The 27,229-nt window shown below is 37.8% G+C and overlaps 1 protein-coding gene across 2 annotated transcripts in view; it reads left to right on the forward strand.

Moving 5' to 3' along the window:
- Window positions 1-1,382: 1,382 nt before the first annotated feature.
- The window catches only part of LOC131854534 (protein vestigial), a 29,024-nt gene continuing 3,177 nt past the window's right edge, over window positions 1,383-27,229 (forward strand). The window contains exons 1-5 of one of the 2 annotated variants that reach the window (XM_059205653.1): window positions 1,383-1,519; window positions 11,482-11,698; window positions 13,109-13,291; window positions 21,883-22,021; window positions 22,851-23,122. In XM_059205653.1, the coding sequence (XP_059061636.1) occupies window positions 1,412-1,519; window positions 11,482-11,698; window positions 13,109-13,291; window positions 21,883-22,021; window positions 22,851-23,122 (919 nt within the window). In that variant the 5' untranslated portion in view covers window positions 1,383-1,411. The remainder of the gene's footprint in view (window positions 1,520-11,481; window positions 11,699-13,108; window positions 13,292-21,882; window positions 22,022-22,850; window positions 23,123-27,229) is intronic. The other variant, XM_059205654.1, reaches the window with a different exon arrangement.

Below are 27,229 nucleotides of genomic sequence, written 5' to 3' on the forward strand. Positions count from 1 at the left end.
AAAGAGTTGGATAGGTTGCGGAATTCTTAATTCATCGCTATAAATCTCATTAAAACGGTTTTAGTATTTTGGAATTCTTTTACTTCGTAGTATAGGATCTATCTGCAACTTGTCAATATCTTTTGTTCGATGTTCAATTGAGTTGTCTCTTATTTTTTGGGCAGTATTTAACAGCCATTCATGAATGCGACGGGAACAAGCGAATTATTCTAATGAGAGTAATATTTGTAATTGAAACTTAAGAGTTGCATTATGTTTGTTGAGCAGAGAAATGAATTCAGGAAGTTATCTTGACAAGACCACGGCCACTGTTTGATGATGTCGCTAGAAGGTTCATCCACGGAATGATAGGCAGTTTGTGGAATGATGCAATACAACATCAAATAACAATACCATTTACCTTTCTCTGTATAAATTATTCTAGGGCAATTCCCTGCATAATTTAATTTGTTCTACTCGAGTTTTTCATTTAAACATACTCTCTTTGTGCATTTGAAGTTTTTATTTTACCGCCCCTTGACTTCCCGGGCTCGGGCTAATCCGCCTCTAGATTCGGGGCTGAGTCTAGGAAACATATATGAATTGCAAATTTATTCGGAATGATAAAAGGAGGATTAATAATTTAAATGAATAATAAAACGGGACCCAGAACAAATCCTTGAGATACACCCAATGACGAGAGACGTAACGCCATTCTGTTAATTATAGGATTCGATTCGTTAAGTGATTGGTTTAAATTTTAATTGTTAGTTTTAACATAATATAAATCAGATTATTTTAGCTATTGATCCTCGTCTTTACAATTTAAATAAGCAACGCCGTATATTTTAGGTAGTATAAAATATAGTCAGCAAATGCAATACGCAATATTATCTGTAAATCCAGGTTTATATCATTGTAGATCCTATATCTACATATTTTTATCTTAAAATTAGATATATGTGTTACTTTCATTTAATAATAGTTATATTTGACTGGAGACAATTGACGGATATGGACGACTGATTTCTGGGTAGGTATTATCTGTGGGGACCGTACTTCTAATGAATGAATCAACTGAAGTGCTAAGTGGTCCATTGTTAGATGGAATCGTTAAAACCTATATCGATTAAATAACATTGTCCGAGTTTTAACGGATTTTTTTGTATCAAGACCGTTAAAATTTGAGATATGTTTTCTCTATAAGTTGTTCTAATTGCGGTGTTGTAATTGTAATTGTTTTTTGTTGACAGTTCGCGCGGTGACCGCCGGCGCGGCGCGGTGACGCGGTGTGACCGCGCGGCGACGGCGGCGCGTTGCGGTGCGGTGCGTTGCGGTGCGGCGCGGTGCGTTCCGTTGCGGTGCGTTGCCGTGCGGCGGGCGGTAGCGGCGGGGGCGGCGGCATGGGGCGCGCGCGCGGCCCGCCGGCGGCATGGCGGTGAGCTGCCCCGAGGTGATGTACGGCGCCTACTACCCGTACCTGTACGGGCGCGGTGCCGCGCGCTCCTTCCACCACGCGCCGCACTTCCAATATGATCGAGTGAGTACACACATACATTTTCTTATTATCGTGTGATAAAATCTTCAAAACACCGGTGAGGGGGTGTGTACGATTCGTACCTAATAAAGAACCACACAGTATACCTCCGAGCATTTCTGGAGTTGTTAGGTCGAGTTAGCCTTCTACCACTACTACTACACTAAATGGGAAAGGGCGAGCCCCATCTCGTTGTTAGAGCGATCTATTTCGCCCTACTCAATTGCACTTCCGGGGCATTTAGTTGGGGCGCTGCTCGAGGCGATCACCTCGGCCCCATCCACAGTATATCCATATCGCACTACACCGACATAACTGACAACCGACTGTTTTGAAGTTGATTAAAAAAAAAAAAACAAATATATTACAATCTAAAAATGTAATGAGTCTGTGGTCTGTATTCAGTAGTATTAGAGAGTTGTTAAAATTAGTGGAATAAAAAGTTTGTTGAGAATAAAAATTGTGTGTTTGAGTTTTGAAGGTTGTTTTAGTGAAATAATTCCTTCATATTAAGTGGTCCTTACGATCCGGATAAGTTTAAAATAAAAAAGAACTTGTATTTTGAGTGATATTATTAAATAATTGAACATTTAATAAATACATTGAGCACAGTGTAATTAAGTGAGCGCGAAAATAGATCATAGACAATACCGGTACAGACGTTCCGTTGGACTCAGTTCATAAAGTAACTATTACACAATATTTTATTTGAAATAGTGATTATTGACTTATAATATCGAAACATTTTTTTTTGTTTTAAAAACATTTAACATTTATTCAGTGCATAAAAAATATTTAGAAAAATGGAAAATTTATTAGTGCTTCAAGAAAATAATTATTCTATCTTACAAAAAACTATATCTAATTTTAAGAAAACACCGAAGCCAAGATTAAATAAAAGTTACTTGAAAGTGAGGTTAGAAAGTTTAGAGAAACATTGGGATATCTTTGATGAGACACATAGAAATATAGTAAAGACATCTACATTAGAACAAAGAAAGAAGCATGAATATTTTGAAAAGGATTTATTTTCGAAATGCGAAGAAGAGTATTTGTTTTGCAAAGCAGATATCACAGAGATGTTAGAAAGTTTTGAGTCATCAAATATAGTCCAGGAGCCATGTACAAAATATGTAAATCAAGACGTAAAATTACCCAAAATAAATATACCCCTATACCAAGGCGATTATAGCGAGTGGATAACATTCAAAGATTTGTACACATCATTAATTCATAACAATAAAAATTTGAGTAAAATACAAAAGATGCATTACCTGAAGTCCAGTTTAACTGGCGAAGCTGAACAACTTTTGAAACACATACAAATTACCGAAAATAATTATGACATCGCCTGGAGTACATTATCTAATAGATATAATAATAAAAGAATAATAGTAAATTCAATTTTGACTAGACTTTTGGGACAGAGACGAATATTTACAGCTTCATCAAAGAACATAAAAGATTTATTAGATACAACAAATGAATGTTTAAATAATTTAAAGAATAACAACATTAATATTGAGAATTGGGATCCATTAATAATACATATAATTAGTAATAAATTAGACTCGGAGTCTCAAAAAACATGGGAAGAAGAATTGCAAACAATACCTGTTGAAGAATTACCTACGTTAGAAAAATTTAAGAAATATTTAGAAGGAAGATTTAGAGTAACAGAAATGATTCAAACATCTTATATGAAAGAGAGAACTCAAATTAAACCAAAATCGTTTGCTACAATAACTAGTAATGCTGTAAAAAGAAATACAGAGTATAGAAGTAGAAATACAGAATGTGGAAAGTGTAAAGAGAATCACGACATATTTTCATGCAAAGAGTTTATTAAGCTAGATCCAGTTATGAGAACAGAGTACATTAAAAAGGAGAGATTATGCTTTAATTGTTTGCGTCCTGGTCATAGTGTAAAATTTTGTAGATATAGAATGAGATGCGATATCTGTAATAGAAAGCACCACACGTTGATACATATAACTAAACCAAATTTAGAGACTATTAATAATGAGACTGAAGAGATTAGAACACCAGATAATCAAACAACGAGTCAACACAATATTCTTTCACATGTGTCAATACGAGGCCGTGTGTCATTACTTGCTACTGCTTTGGTGAATTTAGAAACGAGCAGAGGGCCACAGATTGTTCGAGCTTTAATAGACCCTTGCTCAGAAGAATCATTTATAAGTGAAGCAGTTGTAAAGAGATTACAATTGAAATGTAAAGATGTAGAAGGTCAGGTATCAGCAGTTGGACAGATGTCTACCCCGTTCAAGCACGCGGCGGAGATTGAGTTGTCCTCTAGAATGAATAAAAATTATAAATTAAAGTGTACTGCTTATGTAATTAAGCATGTTACAGATATCATGCCCGCTACAAGAATAAATTATGAGCATTGGACACATTTCAGTGGCATCGAGTTAGCAGATCCAACTTACCATACACCTGGAAATGTAGACCTTTTATTGGGTGTTCATGTCTACACAGATATTTTGATGAGTGGAGTTTTAAAGAGAAAGCAAGGAGAACCAATCGCCCAACAAACTTACTTAGGGTGGATAATATCTGGCGGCGAAGCTGTTGAGAGATTACCAAATAAGGGCCAAATTATTAGTATGCATTTGAGTGTAACGTTAGATAATATGCTACAGAGATTTTGGGAATGTGAGTCACTAGAGTCTGAGAATAAAAATACACTTACCTCCCAAGAAGCTAGAGCAGAAGAAATATATGAGAAAACAGTCATGAGAGATGAACAAGGACGATATGTAGTCAGCTTACCATTTGTGAGAGACAATCCAATCTTACCTGAAAATTCTAGGGAAATAGCAATGAGAAGATTAAGAGGTTTAGAGAGAAGATTGGCTGGAAATGAAAACTTAAATCGAGAGTATGATAATGTGTTAAAAGAGTATATAACATTAAACCATATGGAATTAGTAAAAGATGAGAGAGATAAAGATACAGTCTACTTACCGCATCACGCAGTTTTCAGAGATGATAAAACAACATCGAAAGTGCGTGTCGTATTCGATGCTTCGTGTCGAGGTACAAACGGAGTATCACTTAACGATGGGCTTTTGATTGGACCTAATTTACAAGAAGAGTTAAGAGATATTATCCTAAGATGGAGAACACATAAAATAGTTTTTGTGGCAGATATTATTAAAATGTATCGCCAGATAAAAATACAAGAGAGAGACACAAAATATCAGAGAATATTATATAGATTTAATCAAAATAATGAAATACAAACCTATAAATTACTGACAGTTACCTTTGGCATGGCTTCAGCACCTTACCTTGCAATAAAAACCATGAGACAGCTTGCTAAAGATGAAAATACACAGTATCCTGTTGCCTCGAAAATTGTGAATTCAGACTTTTATATGGACGATGTATTAACTGGTTTTGATAATGTGAGCGATGCGATAAATGCACAAAAAGAGTTAGCAGAAATGTTATTGAAAGGAAAATTTGAATTACAAAAAATATCTTCAAATAGTCAAGAATTTATGAATTCAATAGATCCTGAGAAAAGAGTGAATAGTATTGTATTAGATATAAATCATAAAGAGACTGTGAAGACTTTGGGTATTATGTGGGAGACAAATGAGGACAGTTTAAAAATAGCACCTACTTATATGAAAAGCGAAAATACTAATTTACTTACTAAGAGAAATATATTGCGCCAGATAGCTTCTTTATTCGATCCTATGGGTTGGTTATCACCTGCCATAATTAAAGCAAAGATATTTATGCAAAAGCTCTGGCTAAATCAAGTAGATTGGGATGAAGAACTGTCGAATGATCTGAAAGAAGAATGGAATAAATATAAAAATGATTTACCTGTACTGTCCGAAATCAAGATTCCTAGATGGAATGGAAGTACTATTGATGTGGAAGTGGAGTTACATGGATTTGCAGACGCCTCGCAATCAGCATATGCAGCCGTAGTTTATACTAGAGTATTGAGTAATAATAAAAATCCCTGCCAAACAACGTTGATTATGGCAAGAACTAAAGTTGCGCCTGTAAAACAAATATCTTTACCGCGCTTGGAACTATGTGCAGCAGCATTGTTAAGTAAATTACTTAAACATGTTATGAGAATACTTTCCATTGATACCAGTAAAACATTTGCTTGGTCTGACTCCAAAGTAACATTGGCCTGGATAAATGGCGACCCAAATAAATGGACACCATTTGTTAAAAATAGAGTTATAGAAATTAGAAACAATTTGAATATTCAGTGGTTGTACATTAATACAAAAGAGAACCCCGCTGATCCAGCATCACGAGGATTATTACCCAGTGTACTAAAAGAGAGTCATTTATGGTGGCAAGGTCCAGAATTTCTGCAAATGTCTAATTTTATGTTACCAAAAGATATAATTCCTGAAACAGAGTTGGAAAAAAGAGTTCAGATTAAATGTAATACGACAGTTATAAAAACTAAAGATGATGAATTTAAACTTACCTTATTGAATAGATTTTCGTCACTGAAGAAACTATTGAACGTTGTTGCCTTTTGTAGAAGATGGATGAAAAATGTAAAAAGAGAAAATATTAAACATAAAAGCATAGATTGTGAAGAAAGAGATAAGGCACTTACCGTTTGTGTTAAAATAGCTCAGCAAATAGACTTTACAGATGAAATAGAAACCCTGAAAAAGAAGAAAATTATTAAAAGATGTAGTCGATTATTACCATTATGTCCTTACCTTGATGAGAATGATGTTCTGAGAGTTGGTGGCCGTTTAAAGCATGCAGAGCTGAAATATGAAAGAAAACATCCTGTCATACTTACCAGAGATAATCCACTTATACCACTTCTGTTGGATGATGCACACAAAGAGACGCTGCATGGAGGTCCTCGATTAATGACTTCATACCTGCAAAATAATTATTGGATTATAAATGGCGGTCAAAGAATAAAGAGATTTTATAGACAGTGCAAAAAATGTGCTATATATAATGCTACTACTAGTAATCAATTAATGGGAAACTTACCTGACGTTAGAGTGAATCCATCTCGCCCATTTTCAATAAGTGGAGTCGATTATGCTGGTCCTATACTATGTCGAATGAGCAAAGGACGAGGAGCTAAAGCATATAAATCATATATATGCCTATTTATTTGCATGGCAACAAAAGCCATACACCTTGAGTTAGTCAGTGACATGACAACAGAAGCATTTATTTCGTCATTTAAAAGATTCGTTGCACGAAGAGGTCGATGTTATGAGCTGTGGAGTGATCACGGAACTACATTTATATCAGCAGAGAAAACCCTATTTGAGATGTGGAAACAGGGTAGAAACGAACTTCCTGAAGAATTGAGAATTTTGTTGGATGATAGAGGCACTGTTTGGAAATATATACCACCTGGCGCTCCTAACTTTGGAGGCTTATGGGAAGCCGGGGTGAAATCTGTGAAGTATCACCTTAAGCGTATACTAGGAGATACTACGCTTACTTTTGAGGAGTTATACACAGTCTTGACTCAAGTAGAGGCTTGTCTTAATTCGCGTCCACTAACAGCACTTAATGATGATTACGAGTATCTGACACCCGGACATTTCCTTGTTGGAGAGCCTACTATAACTTTACCAGACAGAAACTATGAAAAGGTAAATGTATCCAATTTAACGAGATGGCAATTGACGCAGAAAATGGTACGTGATTTTTGGTCAAGATGGCAAACTGAATATTTGTCTCGATTACAGCAACGTCCGAAATGGATGAGAGTTCAAAAAGATTTCGAGATTGGAGATATGGTCTTAATAAAAGACTCAAGAGCGTCTCCATCCAGTTGGCGCCTTGGTCGAATACAAAAGAAGTATCCGAGTTCCGATGGCCTAACTAGAGTTTACGATGTTCGTACAGCCACAGGTGTTATCAGCGTTCGGTGTCTAAACTTTGTAGACTTCCTGATTTCAACTGAGAATGATACGTACAAGGATATGGGCATATCCTTGGCGGCGGAGAATGTTGAAGTTGATTAAAAAAAAAAAAAAACAAATATATTACAATCTAAAAATGTAATGAGTCTGTGGTCTGTATTCAGTAGTATTAGAGAGTTGTTAAAATTAGTGGAATAAAAAGTTTGTTGAGAATAAAAATTGTGTGTTTGAGTTTTGAAGGTTGTTTTAGTGAAATAATTCCTTCAGACTGTTCTAAGCAAAATATCATGTCATGGCTTTAACATGCGAGAAATAGTTATTATACATGTTTTTTATAGTTTATATTAGTGTAGAATATCAAACAGGTAATAAAAAAAATAGAGAACTGAAATGTGCAATTTTAACGGTCGCAAAACTGGCACGCTTAGTGTGATAACATTATGTCGTTTTAATTTTGTTTTGATGCAGAGGTGAAATAACAAATGCAGAGGTTAAAACCTACATAGAGCAAATACCTTTCCTTTATGAAACAATAAAAAAATCACAAATATAATAGGTGTGTAATTAAAGTAAATATTAAATTATTATTTAGTTTTTTCAAAAAGCTATAAGGTGTACCTTATCGCTTTTATTGCACTTTTTTAAAGCTTTTAGTCCTTTCGATTCAAGTGACTTGAAATCGGGATTTGATATTGAAACTGTGGTCATCATGAATACAATTTTTTGTCCAATTATCAGATTATGTCTTCACAAGATCGATTTCACCTTGTCATTTTCTTATGCTTTTACTATTTTGTTACTTTACCTATTTGTTAAAATACTGTATGTAATTTTAATTCTAAATGTCAAGCTAAATCACAATAAAAACTGGTTGTTTTTATTGTGATTAACAATACAAACTCGGTAACATTGACCTTGACATTTCGTATAACTGGATTCAAAGTGAGACAACTCAAATATTTTAGATCACAAATAAGTACATACATTATACATATAGCAGTAGCGAATGGTTTTTACATCCTAAACTAAAACTGCAAATCTGTATCTAAACTGAGCAATAATTCCAAAAACTCTAAATATTTGAATTGTTGATTTATCTCAGTTTGCATATAACATACGGGCAGGTGCAGGTGTGCGACTAATTGCGGCAGCCTGCCACGTCACTTTCGCTCTCACCGATAAGTAGCGTCACGTTTTGAACATTTCAATTTGCCGCAATATTTTATAATTTTTCAAGAATCTATTTCTTAATTAGAAAAAAAATATTGATGGGCGCGTAAAAAAAAAAAAATTACTCACATTTGAGTGATGAAATTCAATAGCATAAAGAAAGCATAAGCATAAGTCGTTTGTGGCCCGGGTCCCCACCAATATGATGCCCACATTCATAAAGGAGGAATACTGACAGTGTGACAGTGGTCGTTAGTACGATATTTATTCGGCAGGCTATTTAACTTTTCCTGTGTATATTTACAGGTATGTTTATAACATGTATCTAAAATGATTACAATTAATTTATTGTATGTAGCTTGATTCACTATTGACTCTGATGTCTCTAACACGTGGTTTGTTAGGATTAAAATAGTCCTTCTTTAACAGATCAATGTAATTGCCATTCAGGGTTTAGCGGCTATGATGGGGCAACTATTATTTCAAATTGTATGTTTATCTGGCACAGGCAGCAGCAGGAAAAGGACAGTAAAAGAATGAGACCAGTCATGGCTTTGTACCTATATATTCTTGTGGTATTTACAATGGTTGAATGATAAACAATAAATAATATAATAGAAAAGTAGATATATCAGATGAGAAGGATTTGTAATTTGAATTTTTTTTAAATGATAATAATGTTTTTATAGATAATATCTAACTTAAAATTCATAGCGCTGACAATGTTATCTGATTGAGCTGAGATTAAGTGTGTAGCGGTTTCTATGTTGATTTTCGCATGCCTAGTCCTTGATAATGTAAAGCTAAATAAAACAATATTTATTTAAAAGAGCAACACACAAATTTATTGCTCATTCTTCTTGTGAAAAAATTGCGTTCCGAATGAGCGGTGGAATAAAAAAACTTGACTATTCAAAAGTGCTTGTATTAAGTTTATTGGAATAAAGAATATTTCTATTTCTATTTCTAAGGTATTCGGTCCGGTGCGACAGCTTGTTGATAGTCATTATATAAAACGTCGCTAGGCAACGGAGATGCCGCGCGCTATCCGAAGATTCGCCATAAGTCTGATATTACATTGTGCTTACAAGTCCTTAGCAAACTAATTTAAAACCAAACCATACAGTTCTGTAATAGAAAAAAAATTATGACGCTCTCTTAGGACGCTACACCAAGGCAATGGATTATATTTTGTCTGGATTCCAATTTAAATCACAGATCATGAAGTGGCAGTCCAAATAAATCATTTATTCTTGTAGGACATTTTAGCTGCTTATAAACGTCAAATTGTTTGTGTTAATAATTTTTTCCTACTATCCAGTACAGATTCAATTTACAAAAACTGGCAAGAAACTTAACTCTTTTTTAATAACCAGTTTATTTACAATGTATATTTATATAGGTGTCTATGTCTAACATTAAATGAAAATCCCGTGCATGAACAACTATTGCCATGCACGTTTGTCATTTAAGTAATCGTTTAGTGACTAATAAATAGGCTTTGCTCAATAAAAATAGATAGATAAAATATTTAATTCTCTCAAGATAATAATCTCAGTCACGGCTTAACTGATTAGTATGTGGTTTTGACTAATAAGCTTCTCTTGCAATTTAGTTTTTGTATTGTTATTGAAACTAGCTGACCGGTGCCCACGTCGTAGGTAACTTGGTAAACATTATTACTGTGATTATTTATTGACTGCCATAACGTGTGTTATATTTCTACTGCAAATGTATGTATGTATTTGAATGCCAATTTGGGTGGGTTTCAAACGAGTGAATGAAATAATTATGATTGCATAAAATGATGTTTATTTTAATTATTTAAAACTTCATATTAACATGTTGTATTAAAATCCGTCTAATAGATATATCACTCATCAGTAGTGGTTCCCTAACTTTGTCGTATTATCTTTTTAACCATTCGTCCAAATTATATGGCACTAGTTGGGAAAAGTCTTTAGTTTTAAACATTAGATGTGATAACTTTACTTATTTTGATAATAATTCAAATTTGTTAATAACATGACTTACATTAATTTAAATAAAATAATTTTACTTCAATTATTTTCTTGATATAATGAGGTGGGTACTTCTTTATGACCTAAATGTAGAAAGACGTATGTTGTCGATCACCTTTTTGTAGGCATTATTCAGATCTACAACTTTTTTCCAGAACTCCATCATGTACTTGTATCTTATCGTTGCGGCAGTTCGTAAGAAACGTTTTCGTTCGACCGCTTTTTCTTCAACTTATTCACTCTATTCTATTCTATTCTATTCTTTTAATTTTCTGGTTAATACATAGCTTATGACACTCACAAATAACGCAGTTTTCTATAGTTAAAAGATTTTTCAAAACCTGTTTAGTGGAAAGTTTACTTACTCCCTACAATCTCACAAGCTTACCTCTTTATAGTTAAAAATTATAATTATATAATTTATTAGTATAAAAATCGGTTTACAATTAAAAGAGTTATAAAACTATCGATACTAAGTAAATTATATTAGGTATATACAGTCTCGGTGGTCTAGCTGTTTAGTACATCGCCTTGCTTCCGATGGCCGCAGGTTCGATTCCTTGCACGGTACTAACTTTAGACTTTATCAGTAGATATGATTATGTGTATCGGTCTGAGTGTTTTCTGTGTTATGTATTATGTATAGTACAGTATTATATATTATGTATGAATTTACAAAAAAATATATCTACCCGTTGTGCAGTAGGTACCTTCCCATATGACATGCTGTGCATAGCTTGGGTGTGTGAATTGCCCAGAGATATTATTATTACGAGTACCTACTACGTGTACAAAGTCGGGTGCCCAGCTAGTGGTGGAATATAACTTCTAATGTAGTAACGTATTTCAGTTTAACGTGCAGAGCGGTGCAAGCAACCCTGGTAGCGAGGCGTACAGCGGCGGCGGCGGGGGCGGCGGGGGCGCGGCGGGCGCGCTCAGCTCGGGCTCCGCGTCGTCGGGGGCGCAGTCCCCGGGCTCCCCGCCGCACGCGCACCACGCGCACCACGCGCCCCGCCTGCGCACCAAGGAGGAGGACCTCTCCACGCACGGCCGGGCCAGCGCCGACGGTATGTACGGGGGCGGAGGGGGCGACAGGGCCGTCTTTCACCTATTAGAGGCCCTAGGCAAATTAGGATAATGAGGCCCCTATGACCACAGTAATAAAACACTATTTCGTTAGAATAGACGAAGTCATTTTTGAACATGACTTTTTAGATATGTATATGGGGATGCCCTATTTTGAAAACAAACCAGGCAAAAATAATTTTAAAAAGTCGTTATGTGATGAGGGGCTCAATGTCTTGAGCAAAAAAAATTGAACAAAATCGAACAAATTGTTAGTCGGTAAGGATTTGTTAAGACTGATTTTCAGGCGAGAGTAGAGCAGCTATCTGTTATCGTTTGGTAATGGAGTAGGGGCTAGACTAGAGTAGGTGGCCCCAAACCATCGCGGGGCCCAGGGCACGTGCCCAGTGTGCCCAGTGGAGAAGAGAGGCCTGGGGGCACAGCGAAATGCTTTCTTTAATCACTTATTTGTATAAGTTATAAAAAAACTTAATCAAAATGTACAAATAAAATGTACATTTCTGTAGACAATTTATCACTTAGGTGATAGAAGGAGGACGTGTAGACAAACTTGGGTTCTTTTTAAGTTATAGATAATTAGATATAGTTATGTAGGCGTCTCGTTTCTTTATTGGATACGACGAGACTCTTTAAGTCTGATATTTGTTAAAGAATTTGTTAGTATTGTCACTCAAATCGACTGACACGCTGGAACCTAAGTGGTCTCGGACAGAGCGGTTTCAGAGGAGCTTCCTCCCGCGTACACTTAGGTTGTGGAATGAACTTCCTGCCGAGGATTTCTCACGAGACTACAGCATGGGTTTTTTCAAGAAGGTTTTATTAAGGTTTCTTAAGAGTTGGATACGCGCACGTGTCACCCCTGGTGTTTCAGGCGTCCATACGCTACGGTAACCATTTACCATCAGATGGGCCGTATGTTTGTTTGAAAAAAAAAAATATATATTCCAAATTTGAAGAACTACAAGAAGAAACTTTGTTTTTTTTTATTGATGATAATGGATTGGAGCAACCGCCTGCGCTAACGGTAACGCTGGCGGGGCACCAGTGGAGGATGATAAGATGAGCATAAAGTCCGGTCAGTTAGCCTAGCCTATCATGGTAAATCCACCATGAATTTATCATGATGGTTTTCAAGGGGAACCGCGTGTAAGGATGAATGTACTTAGTAAGTAAGTAGTATATAAGGATTGATTATAATAATAAACGGGACAGTATACACTCGAATGTCGCACCTATCATTTGTCTAACTAACTACCCTTATATGGCGACCCTGCCAGGATTCGAACCTGGAATCTTCTGATGATGATGCAGGTCAACTTGAAGAAACTCGGGGTTGGGTCGTACATGTGTACAGTAAGGACGCAGCGTGATGCTGTTGTGTTTGTCGGCAGGTGGCGGATCTTCAGAGTCGGAGGGCGAGTGTGGGGGCGGGGGTGGCGGCGGCGGCGGCGGGGGGCGGGCGCGAGCACAGTACGTCAGCGCCAACTGCGTGGTGTTCACCCACTACTCGGGCGACGTGGCCGCCGTCGTCGACGAACACTTCACCAGGGCCCTGTCCATCGACAAACCCAAGGGTTAGTACCACTAGTAGAATAGAATAGAAAATCATTTATTCAAATAAACTTAATTTAAGCACTTTTGAATAGGCGTAGTTATTTATCATTCTTTTAATCTACCGCTCATTCAGAAAGATGTCTCATCACAAGAAGAACGAGCTAGAAACTTGCGTGTTGCTCTTGAAAATAATCATTGCAATTTTACATTTCCAATTCAAAACGTGCGAATACAAACCACCAACTAGCACCAATTTATTAGCTTCAAATATTAAGTACACAATAGGATTAAATCAGTCATAGTGATTAGAGCAGACCAGTCCCTACAAGCAGCACTCGTTCACGAGTATAACGAATGAGCCAGCCATCACTGCGCTCGACCATATTTTAGGGAGCCCAATGACCCGGCCCATAACACCGTCACATGTCTAGTAGTACATCACACCCCTCTGCATCAGCTCGTTTAACGGCCCACTTGATACCAAATAGCGAAGCACAAGTCCTAAGATGTCATTTCACAGCCCTTGTAGGGGTCACAAAAGCATCTTACTTAGCGTTAGTAGCTACCGGGGTGCCAATACATGTTTGTACAAACTAAACTTCTTTTGATTTTGGACTACTCTAATGCTGTTGGCAGCAGCTGGCCTTTACAGCTTCACCGGACGATAGGGGGCGAGTGCAGATGACACTTCAAAGGATGGAGTTATAGAGTGGCTGAAGGCCAGCTCCCGCCTGACGGATACGACTTTAGTCTGAGGGTACCGCTAGGGGTTCGAACCTCGGCTCAGGCCGTCGTAATATCGATCCCCGTTTGAATTGGACGGGGGATCGATCGGAGGGGTCACGAAGTACACATGCAGATAATCATTGCTACCTGTCGTATTAAGTAACTCTTACTAGAATATAATGCTACAATTCAACTCACTACCCTCTAGTAAGGGCGAGATTAACAAATATAATAAATTCATGATAAGATTTTTTATGTTACTGGAATAATATATTACTGGGTCATCAGATCGAAGGAGGACAAGGAAATAATGAATTAACGGACAATTCACAAATTTACAAACTCCAAATGTTTTAAATCAAGGTTTAATACACTAACAGTATATAAAGTAGAGAAAAGTAAAATTATTTATGCTATTCTAAATATAAATATTCATCATCGGGTAATACAATAGTCATAAAATCCACAATAAATCAATATAGGTACATACTAAACCGACAAAACTATCTCTATTCATGTAGGTCTGTTACAGACTCTTATGATATGTCAAATCTACAGTCAGTTCGGTACGATATCGAGATGAGAAGAGCTGACAAGAAACTCAGCTCGTATTCTTTTCACATAATACATATAGTTATATATTTGAAAGTAATTAATATAAAATTTAGAGCGATAATTTCTTATTCATCGGCCACTCTCAATTTCCAAATTCCGTAACGAGAACCTCTACGTGACTACGTTCACATTATCTCTCCGGCCGATGCCTCATTGTATTGATGCGCACTCCATGGAGAATTGGTGAAAATTAGTAATTTGGACCAAGTTATTATTTTCATAATTTTATATTTATATTATTTATAAGAATTTTACAAATACTTGAGCAATGAGCAAACAATTATAAAGTCTTTAGATTCATTAAGTACTATCTACTCGCCCCGGCTTCACACGGGTGTACTTGTATAATATATATAAACCTTCCTCTTGAATCACTCTATCTATTAACTGCTTCAAAATCCGTTGCGTAGTTTTAAAGATTTAAGCATACATAGGGACAGACTGCGACAGCGACTTTATTTTATACTATGTAATGATTACCCATCAAAGTTATTAAAGATATTTTAATTCAATAATCAACAAAATGTAAAATCGGAGGTTTGTTCCAATTCTTCAAACAATCCAAACGAAGCTGATGTAATAAGGAGTAACTTAGGCTACTTTTATTTTAGAAAAATAAAGTTAAATTCCATGCGGACGAAGTCGCGGACACAGCTAGTAATATATAACATAAATAGATTATTCAAAACAAAACACAAACATTCCGTGTGACGAAAAGTATACGGTATAGATGAGCCTGACTGCCAATGACATTAATTATATATCATATGCATTGAAAAACTACGTTTTAAAAGATGAAATTGATTCAATTTAGCTCACTACTCAATATACCATACGTTCTCCGAGATTTATATTCACTAGAAGTCAATTCGAAAATAAACAAAAAATTATGAATTCAAACAAATAATATAATTCAAAAAGTGTACATACAAGAAAACACTGAATACACTACATTAACAATTGGATGCAGGGTAGAGTTATTTTATGAATTTGACCGCTCTTATGTATGTAACATAAGAGTCACGTGGGTCGCAAAAACTTAAATAAAACAATAATCTATCACTAGAACGGTTCAGTAAATATCAATTTAGTATTACATCATGTCATTTGGGTTCATAATCTTCATAATAAGTTTCTGTCATATAACATTGCGCATTAGGTACATTGTGTGTCGCTTCCCTGCCATTTTTTCCGTAATTTGTGTTGCGAGTGGGTTGTTATAGTTCGCATCTATTTTTTTTATGGATGATAATGGAATGGTGCACTCGCCTGCGCTAACGGTTTACGCTGGCGGGGCACCAGTGGAGGATGATAAGATGAGCATGAGGTCAGGTCAGTTAGCCCACCGTGACAAATTCACCAAGAATTTATCACGATTGTTTTCAGGGGGAACCGCGTGGAGGTCGACCTGATATGGTACATTACTAGCAATAAGATCACTAATAACTAACAATCCCCTTTCCCCCCAGTTGGAATCTATTTCAAAGGCAATATGACGACATATTGCCTCGATCAAGTCAATACTTATTTTTTTATACCGAAACCCGTCTCCTGGAAATGTTTGGTAAAAAATTCTGCGAGATATCCGCCGAAGGATGCCCTGATTGTATTCACTGGAACCGTGAAGTCGTCGAGTTGTCGACCGCTCCTAACCAACTTCGTGAAGTGAGTAGATAAATCAGTGGAGAGGTTCTTGGACTCGCCTTAATTAAACCCACCGGTTTAATTACTAGATCCCTCGCGGTCCGCCTCCTCCGACCCCCTCCCTGCCCCCCCCCTCCCCTCCGCACCCCGCGCCCCCTGCACAGAGCCGCACCGCCCCCCTCATTACACGGACGATATTTGCCGCGCTATCGGTACGCCATCGTCCCACTACCGCGGTCGCTTTGTAGCTATTCTCTGTCAATTATTTAGCTAAACGGCTTCATTCTAATTTACAATAAGTGTACAAGTATAGACACTTAGAAGTACTTTGCTTGGGATGTATTTTTTTAATGTTTAAAGTGATATCTTTCGATTCCTTTTGGCCTATGCATTATTATTGCAATCCTGTATATACATGTTTTTTTCTTATTATACTATTTAATCTACATTCTTAGGATGAATTGTTGAGCGTGCGTTTCTGAACATTATTCGCGAATAGTTTTTCCTCTTGCATTACTACACGACTTAAATTATCTGTGGTTCTTCATATACTATGATTTCTATGAAATTTTATATTTGACACGTTTTCGTTTAACTATAACACCATGCACTTATTGGTGTTGCTATGCGAGTCGCATGCTCTTGAAATGATTCCATCTTGTGACTTCAATTAATACAAAATTGGGATTAACAAAATAATTACATTTTTATATTTATTAATTTCATAATTATATAGCATAAAACAAATACGCGGTCGTTGTCTGTCCGTCCGTCCTTATGTATGCTTAAATCTTTAAAACTACGCAACGGATTTTGAAGCGGTTTTTTTAATAGATAGAGTGATTTTAGAGAAAGGTTTATATATATAATACATGTACACCCAGGCGAAGCCGGGCCGAGTAGCTAGTTAACAATAAACATAGTGTCAAAATTAATACAATAACAATTGATGAAATAAAATCAAATGGCGTGGGCCGAGTTTCCGGCACTTTTCGAGTTAGCCGTCCTCCGATCTGTGATATGCGGATAAGAAATGACCGGTTCGAGTCGACTCGACGCGACGTCAGATTATGATTAAAAAGTAAAGCGAATTGTCAATTCAACACGAGGATGCGGCGCGGCGGCGGCCGGGACATAGTTCTGAGACGGCGATTAGATAAAAATACCGGGCCATTACTTAAAAGATGGCCGAAAAGAGCCGCTCCACAAAAACGCATAGCGCTTGCCATATTGGCGGCGAGCGGCGCGATTTGCGGGTCCACGGTCCACGGATCCACGGATCCACGGGTCTGCGGGTCCACGGGCCGCGGTCGGCACGGTCTTTGTGCGGCCGCGCTTGCATTCCTCGGACAGTAAAAACTATCGCCTCAGCCGCTGCCCCCGCCCCGCGCTCCGCTCACACCCGGCGCGCCTCTATTCTCCTCATTACGATTTTACCAAATTTATGTATCCAACATACGTTCATGTGACACCGCACAAACTCTTAGATTACAGTTAGGTTCTTTTTATTATAGTGGCCAATATTTTACCAACTAAATTAGAAACCAAATTTTGTTGGGAGCGGAAGCAGCTGTTACTTCGGTTAGCATACCTATCTCACTGTGATTCCTATTATAAAACATTACCTTTGTTTTGTCTCCTATATCAGCCACTAAACAGCTTGCAGTGAAATCATTCAGATGTCGTGTCTCAGTATCAGATAACTTAATGGCAACGCAGTATACTACTGGCTAAACATGACGCCGTCATGTTTGTCGATCGATCCCCTGTCGAATCAGGGATCGAAATTACAATGGCCTGAGCTGAGTTCGAACCCCTAGCAGTGCCCTTAGACTAAACTCGTATCCGTCAGGCGGGAGTTGACCTTCAGCCGCTCCATAAGTCCTTACTTGGTTTGGCGTGCCATCTGCACTCGCCCCCTATCGTCCGGTGAAGCTGTAATAGCCAGCTGCGGCCAACAGCATTAGAGTAGTTCGAAAAAGTTCGTTATGCTGTTAATCTACCTACTAGTGTTGCCAGACGTCCCGTATTTCCCGGGACGTCCCGTATTTTAGGTTTACTTTAAAATGTCGCGGCGGGACTGACTCTGTCCCGTATTCGAAACATGCACTGTTTTTTATTAATAAATCGATCGATCTACGCTAGACAATTTCTCTTTTGATAATTTGTCCCGGGTAATAAACTAAATTCTGGTATTTTTTTGCCTATTTAAGCGTTTGCCCCTTATAGGCTGAAGAAATCTGTCAAATCTGTGCTATTTTCCACTAGATGGCCCTCGAGCCTATATGCCAATTCCAGTTATATGTCTACATACAATATATGTAGAGAATAGAGGTCGCAGGCAGGCCGGGCCGCGCGGCCACTGGCGGCTGGCGGCTGGCGGAGGTCGCTGCGGTCGTTCTCACGGCTCGCATTCCGCGAACCGATCGTTTTTTAATCTCACTTCACTGAATTATTTGATCAAGCGCTAAGGGTTTCATACTGCTATTAATATTATCAAAAATACAACGTACTTAATAAATATGTATATTAGTAGGTACTACCGACCTTACTGTGTTTATATTCAATACTAGCTGTACCCGACTTCGTCCGCGTGGAATATTAACTTTATTTTTCTAAAATCAAAGTAGCGTAAGTTACTCCTTATTGCATCTGCTACCTGCCAATAAAAGTCCCGTCAAAATAGGTCCAGCCTTTTCAGAGATTAGCCGGAACAAACAGAGAAACAGACAAAACTTGTAAAAAAAAAAAATTTGGTGTATGTACCGCTATTATATATATTACAAACAGACACTCCAATTGTATTTATATGCACTCCAATTGTATTTATATACAAAAAATTAGAATCGAATCAGCATAACAAATAATCTATTTGTTATGCTGATTCGATTCTAATTTTTTGATGTTTAAGTCTGCAATAAATGTGGCAACACTAAGATTTCCACCGGTAGCCATTACCGATCTGCAACAAGTGCTTTGTAATGTGTGCTCGTACAATTAAATAATATATTTTAACCACTACTTCTTTTCACTTGAACGCTAACATTGGTGTAGTTTTCAATTTTAATAAAACACATTAAAGAAGTGTACTCGCCAAGAAACTGTTGAGCAGTTTGGTGATAACTACATCTATAAAACTTATGTATTTTTTGTTAAATTAAAATAAAATTTAAACAGAAATCATAGCGTAAGAAATAGAGCTATGTCTTAATGATAGCATTACATAACATCTAAGGACAACTTATAAAAATATGTTACTTTATATTGAATATTTCATTAATGAACACCTTATCGTGGAATGATCATCGATGCTGTATAGGTGGTTTACTTACAGCGTATGTGTGTTTGTGTGTGTGTGTGTGTGTGTGGTGTAAGCACCGTGTCCATACACGAGGCCGACCAAGGTCGCCGCGGATGTTGGCAGCGGGTTGTAACAGCGCGTGAAGTCGTCGCACCGTCCACCATCTCTTCAGCGTCGCCTTGTATACACGTGCTATGTAAGGCTACGTTACACATAAAGCTTAAATCACAGTCTGATTGCGAACAGTAAACTAGGTTCCTAACGTATATTCGAACTATACATAAATGAATCTGTGTTATTGTAAACATGTACAACATTTATTTGAAAAGAATACGAGCTGAGTGTCTGACAGTTCTTCTCATCTCAAAATCATTCTGAACTGACGGTAGATTTGACATATCATAAGAGTCTGTAATAGACCTACATGAGACAATGACTGATGATGCCTCGTTCAGATGCGAGGAGAGTTATAATGGTTGGAATTTAATCACCAATATAGAAGGCCGTAATGTTTCAAGTGGCAGTGGTCAGATTTCCGCACAGAATTGTGGTCACACACATGCTAATGGTAGTGGAATTAAACAAATTAGTAAGAATCCAGTAAGTGAAGTTCTTAATGTTACAATCGAGCGGGTTCACGCATGAATTGCCCAGGATTTTTGTAATTTAATACAATTAATAATATTAAACAAGTATTGTTGGTATAATGTAACAATCCCGTTTGGGCATAATTTCTTTTATCTTCAGTTGAGGCTGCCCACTTAGGGATGTAAGGTAGAGATAACTGTTTACCAAAACTTTTAGCCCCTTACACAGAAGTTATCGTAATTTTCTTTCCTCGATCGATCCGTCTGCCCAATTCAAACGGGGATCATAATTTGGACGACTTGAGCTGAGTTTCAACAGCTGAGTGAGCGGAGTATAACGGGGCCCTCAAACTGAATCGTATTTGTCAGGCTTGAGTTGGCCGTCCTCCACGGGTTTGAAGTTCCATTTGCAGTCGTCTCCTAGTTCGGTAAAGATGTAAACGCCAGCTGCGACTAAACAGCATTAGAATAATTCGAAAAACTTGATTAGATATGTAGGTTTTTTTATAATTTGACTATTCCTCCCGAGTAGGACGAGTAGGTATCGAAATTTTATTGTTTTTGCAATTATTCTTTAATGTAGCGTTACCTATATACCTATGTATTTTCGTTAAATATTTTAATGTACTAGATAAATAATATTAGTGTTAGTGCACCTTGATTTACTCCCGCTCCTACCGACCGTGTAGTAGTAATAACATATAGTATATCGAGTTATTTGGGACACTTCTTAATCCATTATATGTTACAACATAGGTACAATAAGTTTCTTGAAATATTTTTGCTTTATATGCTGGTGGGCACTATATTCTCACAAATTTGAATTTATAATGAATCTGTATTATTGTAAACATGTACAACATTTATTTGAAAAGAATACGAGCTGAGTTTCTTGTCAGTTCTTCTCATCTCGAAATCATTCCGAACTGACGGTAGATTTGAGATATCATAAGAGTCTGTAATAGACCTACATGAGATATATTGAATTTTGAATTAAAATTGTATGTATCTCTATACATACAATTGTACTGCTTCGAAACAGTCTTGAAGAATAAATCAAGTACAGTCACAATGTTAGGCTTCCGTTTTATTGTTTGTAACAGCTACTCCTATGGTTGTAAGTGGTTATCCTTACATTTACGGGGACGTTGCACCCAATTATTGCTAAATATTATTGTAAAGAATGGTTGTTAAAATTTATTAATGTATTATTTTAGTGGATGTTACACAGCGAGCAGGTTATGATTGTATTTTTATGTGGTTTTGGTTACTTTTGTTTTGTCGAATAAGTAATACCTACACTTTAAATTCTATTACATTACGTATAAGATTTAATTTTATAATTATATAGATTATCGTCCGTTGATAGCTAACTATATTATTATTAAAATAAAAGTGGGTCTAATTTACTCCTTATAGTACCTACTTATTACTATTTGCGAGTAAAACTCAAGTTTAAATCGATCCAGCCGATTCAAAGATTAGCAAAAACAAATAGACAAACAGACAGACATTTTTTTCTAAATGTATAAACTGTATCTATGTACTTTAATATGCATTCAATGAAACGCAGTTAATTTGAAATTACAAACGTATATTTCAATTTTATTTGTATAGCTGTATGACAATGGAGTTCATTGGCTGTAGTGTAGTGTAGCGTGGTGTGGCGTGGTGTGGCGTGGTGTAGTGTGGCGTGGCGTGGTGTAGCGTGTCTGTAGTGTGGTGGTGTTGTGCGCAGAGAGCGTGCCGATGGTGTCCCGCAACCTGCCGGCGTCGTTCTTCAACGCGGCGGCGGCGGCGGGGGTGGCGGCCGCGGGGGGCGCCTGCGCCGGCGTCGACATCTACGACTACGACCCCTGGCACCAGCACTACCCCGGGTATGTCGCACCACTCTCTACATATACATATACATATGTACTACTGGCTACCCGGCCCGGCTAAGTATTATAACTACTTACATGTAAATCTTTCTCTAGAAGCACTCTATCTAATTAAAATCCGTTGCGTAGTTTATAAGATCTAAGCGAAAGCGAATTTATTTTACTACTTAAAGATATTGATATAAAATATAGATAAGAATAGAAAAGAAAAGAAATATATAAGAAATCCTGCCAGTTAGTCTAAAACTCAGATTGGTCCAATTCAATTGTCATTTTACCTATTATGTATTAACGCGGCCAGAAATAGAAATAGCATTTTTAAATAGTATTTTTTTTTATTCTACCGCTCATTCGGAATGCAGACTCATCACAAGAAGAATGAGAAAGAAACTTGTGTGTTACTCTTTTAAATAATAGATTCAGAGCTAGAGATTTTTGTCTTGTGGCGTCATCCAAATTTTGTCCAGAATGGCAAACGAATTATTTCACCCTTCAAGCGTTGCCATTCCTGATGATAGGCGACACTTGTATGAGCGAGAATGACTGTCTGTAGATATTAATCAACTTCATATTCGTCACAAACTTGTGACATGCAATCGAGTCTAACAACATTACAACATAGTCTGCAACAGTGATGGATATGGTCCTACCTGCATGGGATTTAGGAGGATACAAATACCTATCTATTTTAATCTGTATTAGATGTAACTGGGATTACTCTTTAATAATTTAATTTCAAATGAGTCACAGTCTGGCGTCAGTCGGACAATCGTCACTGGCGGCAGCTCTGTGAGGGTAAGGAATATATTGTGGTACATATACGAAGCAGGTACGGTCACGCGGCGCACCGGCACGCGGCGGAGTACCACGCGGCGGCGCAGGCGCACCACAACATGGCGGCGGCGGCCGGGTACGGCGTGGGCGGGCTGCTGCTGGGCCGCGGCTCGCTGCACCACCAGTACAAGCCCGTGGACTGGCACGCGCAGCACCACGCCGCGCTCGACCCCGCGCACGCGCACGCGCACGCAGCTCACGCGCACGCCGCGCACGCCACGCACCCCGCCGCCTGCTCGCCCTACTCCTACCCCGCCGTGCCCGGTGAGTGAACATTCTGTGTCCACACCACGCTATACCATACTACACCACACAACACCACGCCACGCCACACTACACAACACTACACTACACAACACAACACCACAACACACTATATACCACGCTACACCACACCACGCCACACAACGCTACACCACACTACACCACGCTACACTACACTATATTTCACTATACCATACTACGCTACAGCACATGAAATTTTTGTTTAGTTAGACTCTAGGCAGATAGGTGGAGTCTCTCAGTAAACGAAACGCGAAACAGTGGTTTTATTCTGGGGAAAAAATGTAATTTTCTTATCACCTGTTATATATTTGGCTCACAAATGAATACACTCTCACATTGCACCGTGTACTACACACACATTCATACAAATATAGTATACTCTATAAGGTATAATATCTACAAACTACACAAGTAATAAACCATGTAAAATAACCCTAAGTAAAGCTTATGAACCCTTTTTACATGTAAACTCCTGAATATGAGGTGACTATTTTGACTAAATTTCTTAGAAGATAAATGTAGAACAACATGGGACAGATAAAATGAAAGTTGTGTATAGACATGTGAAAGGATGCGTTATGGGACAGAACCAAATTGACAAATGGTACATAAATCAGTTTTCTGTTAAAAAGAAAATCGTTGATATTAAAGAACTCGACTCTCAAAGAGTTTCGTTATAAAGTTAAATTTACGACGGAAGTATCTAATACTCGTAACCTTTATACCGAGATTTCTTGTAGCTTAGGTACTAAATAATGATGCCCCGCCAGAGCGGTTAGTCATAACACAACTTACTAAAACTGACAGTATATTAGTGAAAGATGAATTTATAGCATTTGAATGTAAATGAAATGCAAACATATATTTTCGTTGCCTATTTGTATAATTCGTCTGAATCTGATCAATAGAAAAACCATTTAAAGTGTTTCACTTTACGGCGACGAAAAAACCTATAAAAAACGAAATAATACGTGAGACGGCACGGCACATACTCGTAGTCAGGCTCGCTCCTTGCCACGTTAAAATTAAATATTCTCTGCTGAATGTGGACGACTCCACTGTTGCGATATATATATAAAGATATAGGCACATTGATTTTAGAAGAAAAAGCCTAATCCATCACATCTATACATATAAATAAAATTGGAGTGTCTGTATGTAATATTGAAATAACCGTTTTTTACATGCATATGAATATAAATATAAATAGAAATACGATACATACACAAAAAAATTTTTTTTTACAATTTTTGTCTGTCTCTGAAATGGCTGGACTGATTTTGACGGGACTTTTATTGGCAGGTAGCTGATGTAATAAGAAGTAACTTAGGGTACTTTTATTTAAAAAAACTTTTATTAGAAAAATAAAGTTAAATTCCACGCGGACGAAGTCGCGGGAGTAGCTAGTTTAAAATAAGTATTCCTGCTACTAAATAACAGCCATGTATGTGACGTGCAACCGTGGTGAAGACGAGAAGAAATTATATGTGCTGCTATATACATCCACTGAACATCTCCATTATGCGATCATTGAAATGTTTACAATTTTTATTTTATTTAATTCAGACAGCTAAAGGCCCATATTAAAAATACCTTACAGACTAACATATATATAAATAATATAATTATAGGAAAAGAAATATAAATTGTCTCTGTGATCACGTCACTGATGATGGTAGCGCCAATACACTACCCCATTCGGCCAGTAGTCCTCCTTCATGAAGGTGGGCAGCATGTTGGTGGGGACCCGGTCCCCAAACGACTTGAAACTCGCGTCGTGACTCGACTCCAGCTGCGTCACCCTCAATGTCAGGTTACTCCTGGTCCGTGTATTCGACAATGTCCTGCTCCCTGGTGGCGTAGATGCCTCTGACTGGTACATCTGGCTTTGTAGTCATGAGTTTACGAAGCAGCTCATATTTTAAACTAACTGTACCCACCAATTCGTCCGCGTGGAATATAACTTTATTTTTCTGAAATAAAAGTAGCCTAAGTTACTCCTTATTACATCAGCTACCTGCCAACAAAAGTCCCGTCAAAATCGGTCTACCCATTTCAGAGATTAGCGGAAACAAACAGAACGGACAGACAAAAATTGTAAAAAATGTTATTTTGGTATATGTATCGTATTTATATTCATATGCATGTAGTGAAAAACGGTTATATCAATATTACAAACAGACACTCCAATTTTATTTATATGTATATAGATTGTAATAAATTGCTATTAAGAGTTATGTATGAAAGCGGACGATAAATAACAGTTGTTATATTAACAACGACAATATAATATGTGGGGACGACCGCGCCGCCGCGCCGACTGTACGACTGTACGAGTATACGAGTGTTTCAACTATCAAAGAGATTCCACTCGTTTCGGCCGCAGATATTTTAATTGTGATGATTTAAGTCCTGAATGTGAGTGACAAAACAAAGCATTCCACCTTTGTGGCGTGCCGCGCCGCCCCTGCCTATTCACAGCGTCTGTCTGTCTGTCCGCGCTAACTGCCGCATCTTCAGTTACATCAGTTAGATGTATTATATAATATACTAGCTGTGCCCGTGACTTCGTTCGCTTAATTTTCCTCGTTTACGAAACACACGGGACTGAAGCCCTCAAATATTAATAATTTTCACCGTTTTTTAAACATTTTCCACTGATACTTCTCTCCTATTGGTCGTAGCGTAATGTTATATAGCTTAAAGCCTTCCTCGACAAATGGACTATCCAACACAAAAAGAATTTTTAAATCGATACAGTAAGTTCCTGAGATTAGCGGGTTTAAACAAACAAACTCTTCAGCTTTATAGTGTTATATATAAAATTCTCGTATCGTATCACAGTTTTCGTTCCCATACTCCTTCGAAACGGCTTGACCGATTCTCATGAAATTTTGTGAGCGTATTGAGTAGGTCTGAGAATCGGCCAACATCTATTTTTCATCCCCCTAAATGTTAGGGGTAGTCCACCCCTAATTTTTTATTTTATTTTACAGGGACAGCTAGTATTAGTATAAGTATATATTCTAGTAGGTAATCCTTGACTATGTACTCTTATTGATACGGTATTGAATTTAAGTGTATCATGTAACATGAACCTACTACATAATAAACTTCACGTAAGTTAGTGCTGCCGGAAAAATAATGAATATCCCATTTTCACGAATTGTTCATTACTTGTATATATAATTATTATGTGGCTATTTAGCAGGCATTTTGTAGGTATATCAATAGTTTTTGAACACAATTTATCTCAAAGTACTGTTAGTTTGAACAGGTTAGTTTGTTTAACATTTAGCTTTACTTTGAAATAATTAAATTTCATTTATTTGTTTAGTTATATTTTTATGGTTAAGGTCAATTTTAAACTTGTATAAAGATGAGTGGAAAATTTAGCTATAATATAAGTAGGTATATAATAAAGTGGTACATGTAGGGTTAACATGGTTATTGCGCCAGATAGTGGGGCGCCAGTCGATCGCACCCTGGCATTAAACATTACACGGGGGTGGGGGCCAGGGGCGGGGACGCTACGAGTTTCGTAAACGTCGACGGGAAACATTTCGCGTGCTCCGCGACCATCAACGCGCTGGAATTTAGATTCGTTTCTAAGGATAGGAGTAATTGCTGCCAGCGAGCGAGTGATTACGAGGGACGGACCCACGGCTCGGAGTAAAAACTGCGCGAGCAGCGGCGAGTTGAAAGGCGAAGCGGTCCCGCGAGGCAGCGCCGGGGAGGGGGGGGGGGGGTGAGGGTGCTCCCTTAATGATGACGATTAAAATTAATTTGCACGGCGGCGGGCCCCGCGGCCGCCCGTCTCATCGCAAATTAAATTCTTCTGCTGCGATCTGAGCCGGCCGCCAGCCCCCGCACCCCCCGCACCGCCCGCACCCCGCCGCCGCCGCCTGCGATCCTACGGCCGTCAGTTCCCTCGGCAGCACTCCCTTTTGTTTACCCGATCGCAGCCATTCACTTGATTGATAACATTCTTTCTATATAAACATAGAGTATGCCTGCACGCACTTCACAATTCAATAGGGGCTCTGCTTATAGATACAACATAGGAGTAGATAGGTACCTACTATA

The sequence above is a fragment of the Achroia grisella genome, unplaced genomic scaffold (genome assembly GCF_030625045.1).
Source record: "Achroia grisella isolate CSIRO2021 unplaced genomic scaffold, CSIRO_AGI_Agris_v1 utg1234, whole genome shotgun sequence".
Classification (NCBI taxonomy): domain Eukaryota; kingdom Metazoa; phylum Arthropoda; class Insecta; order Lepidoptera; family Pyralidae; genus Achroia; species Achroia grisella.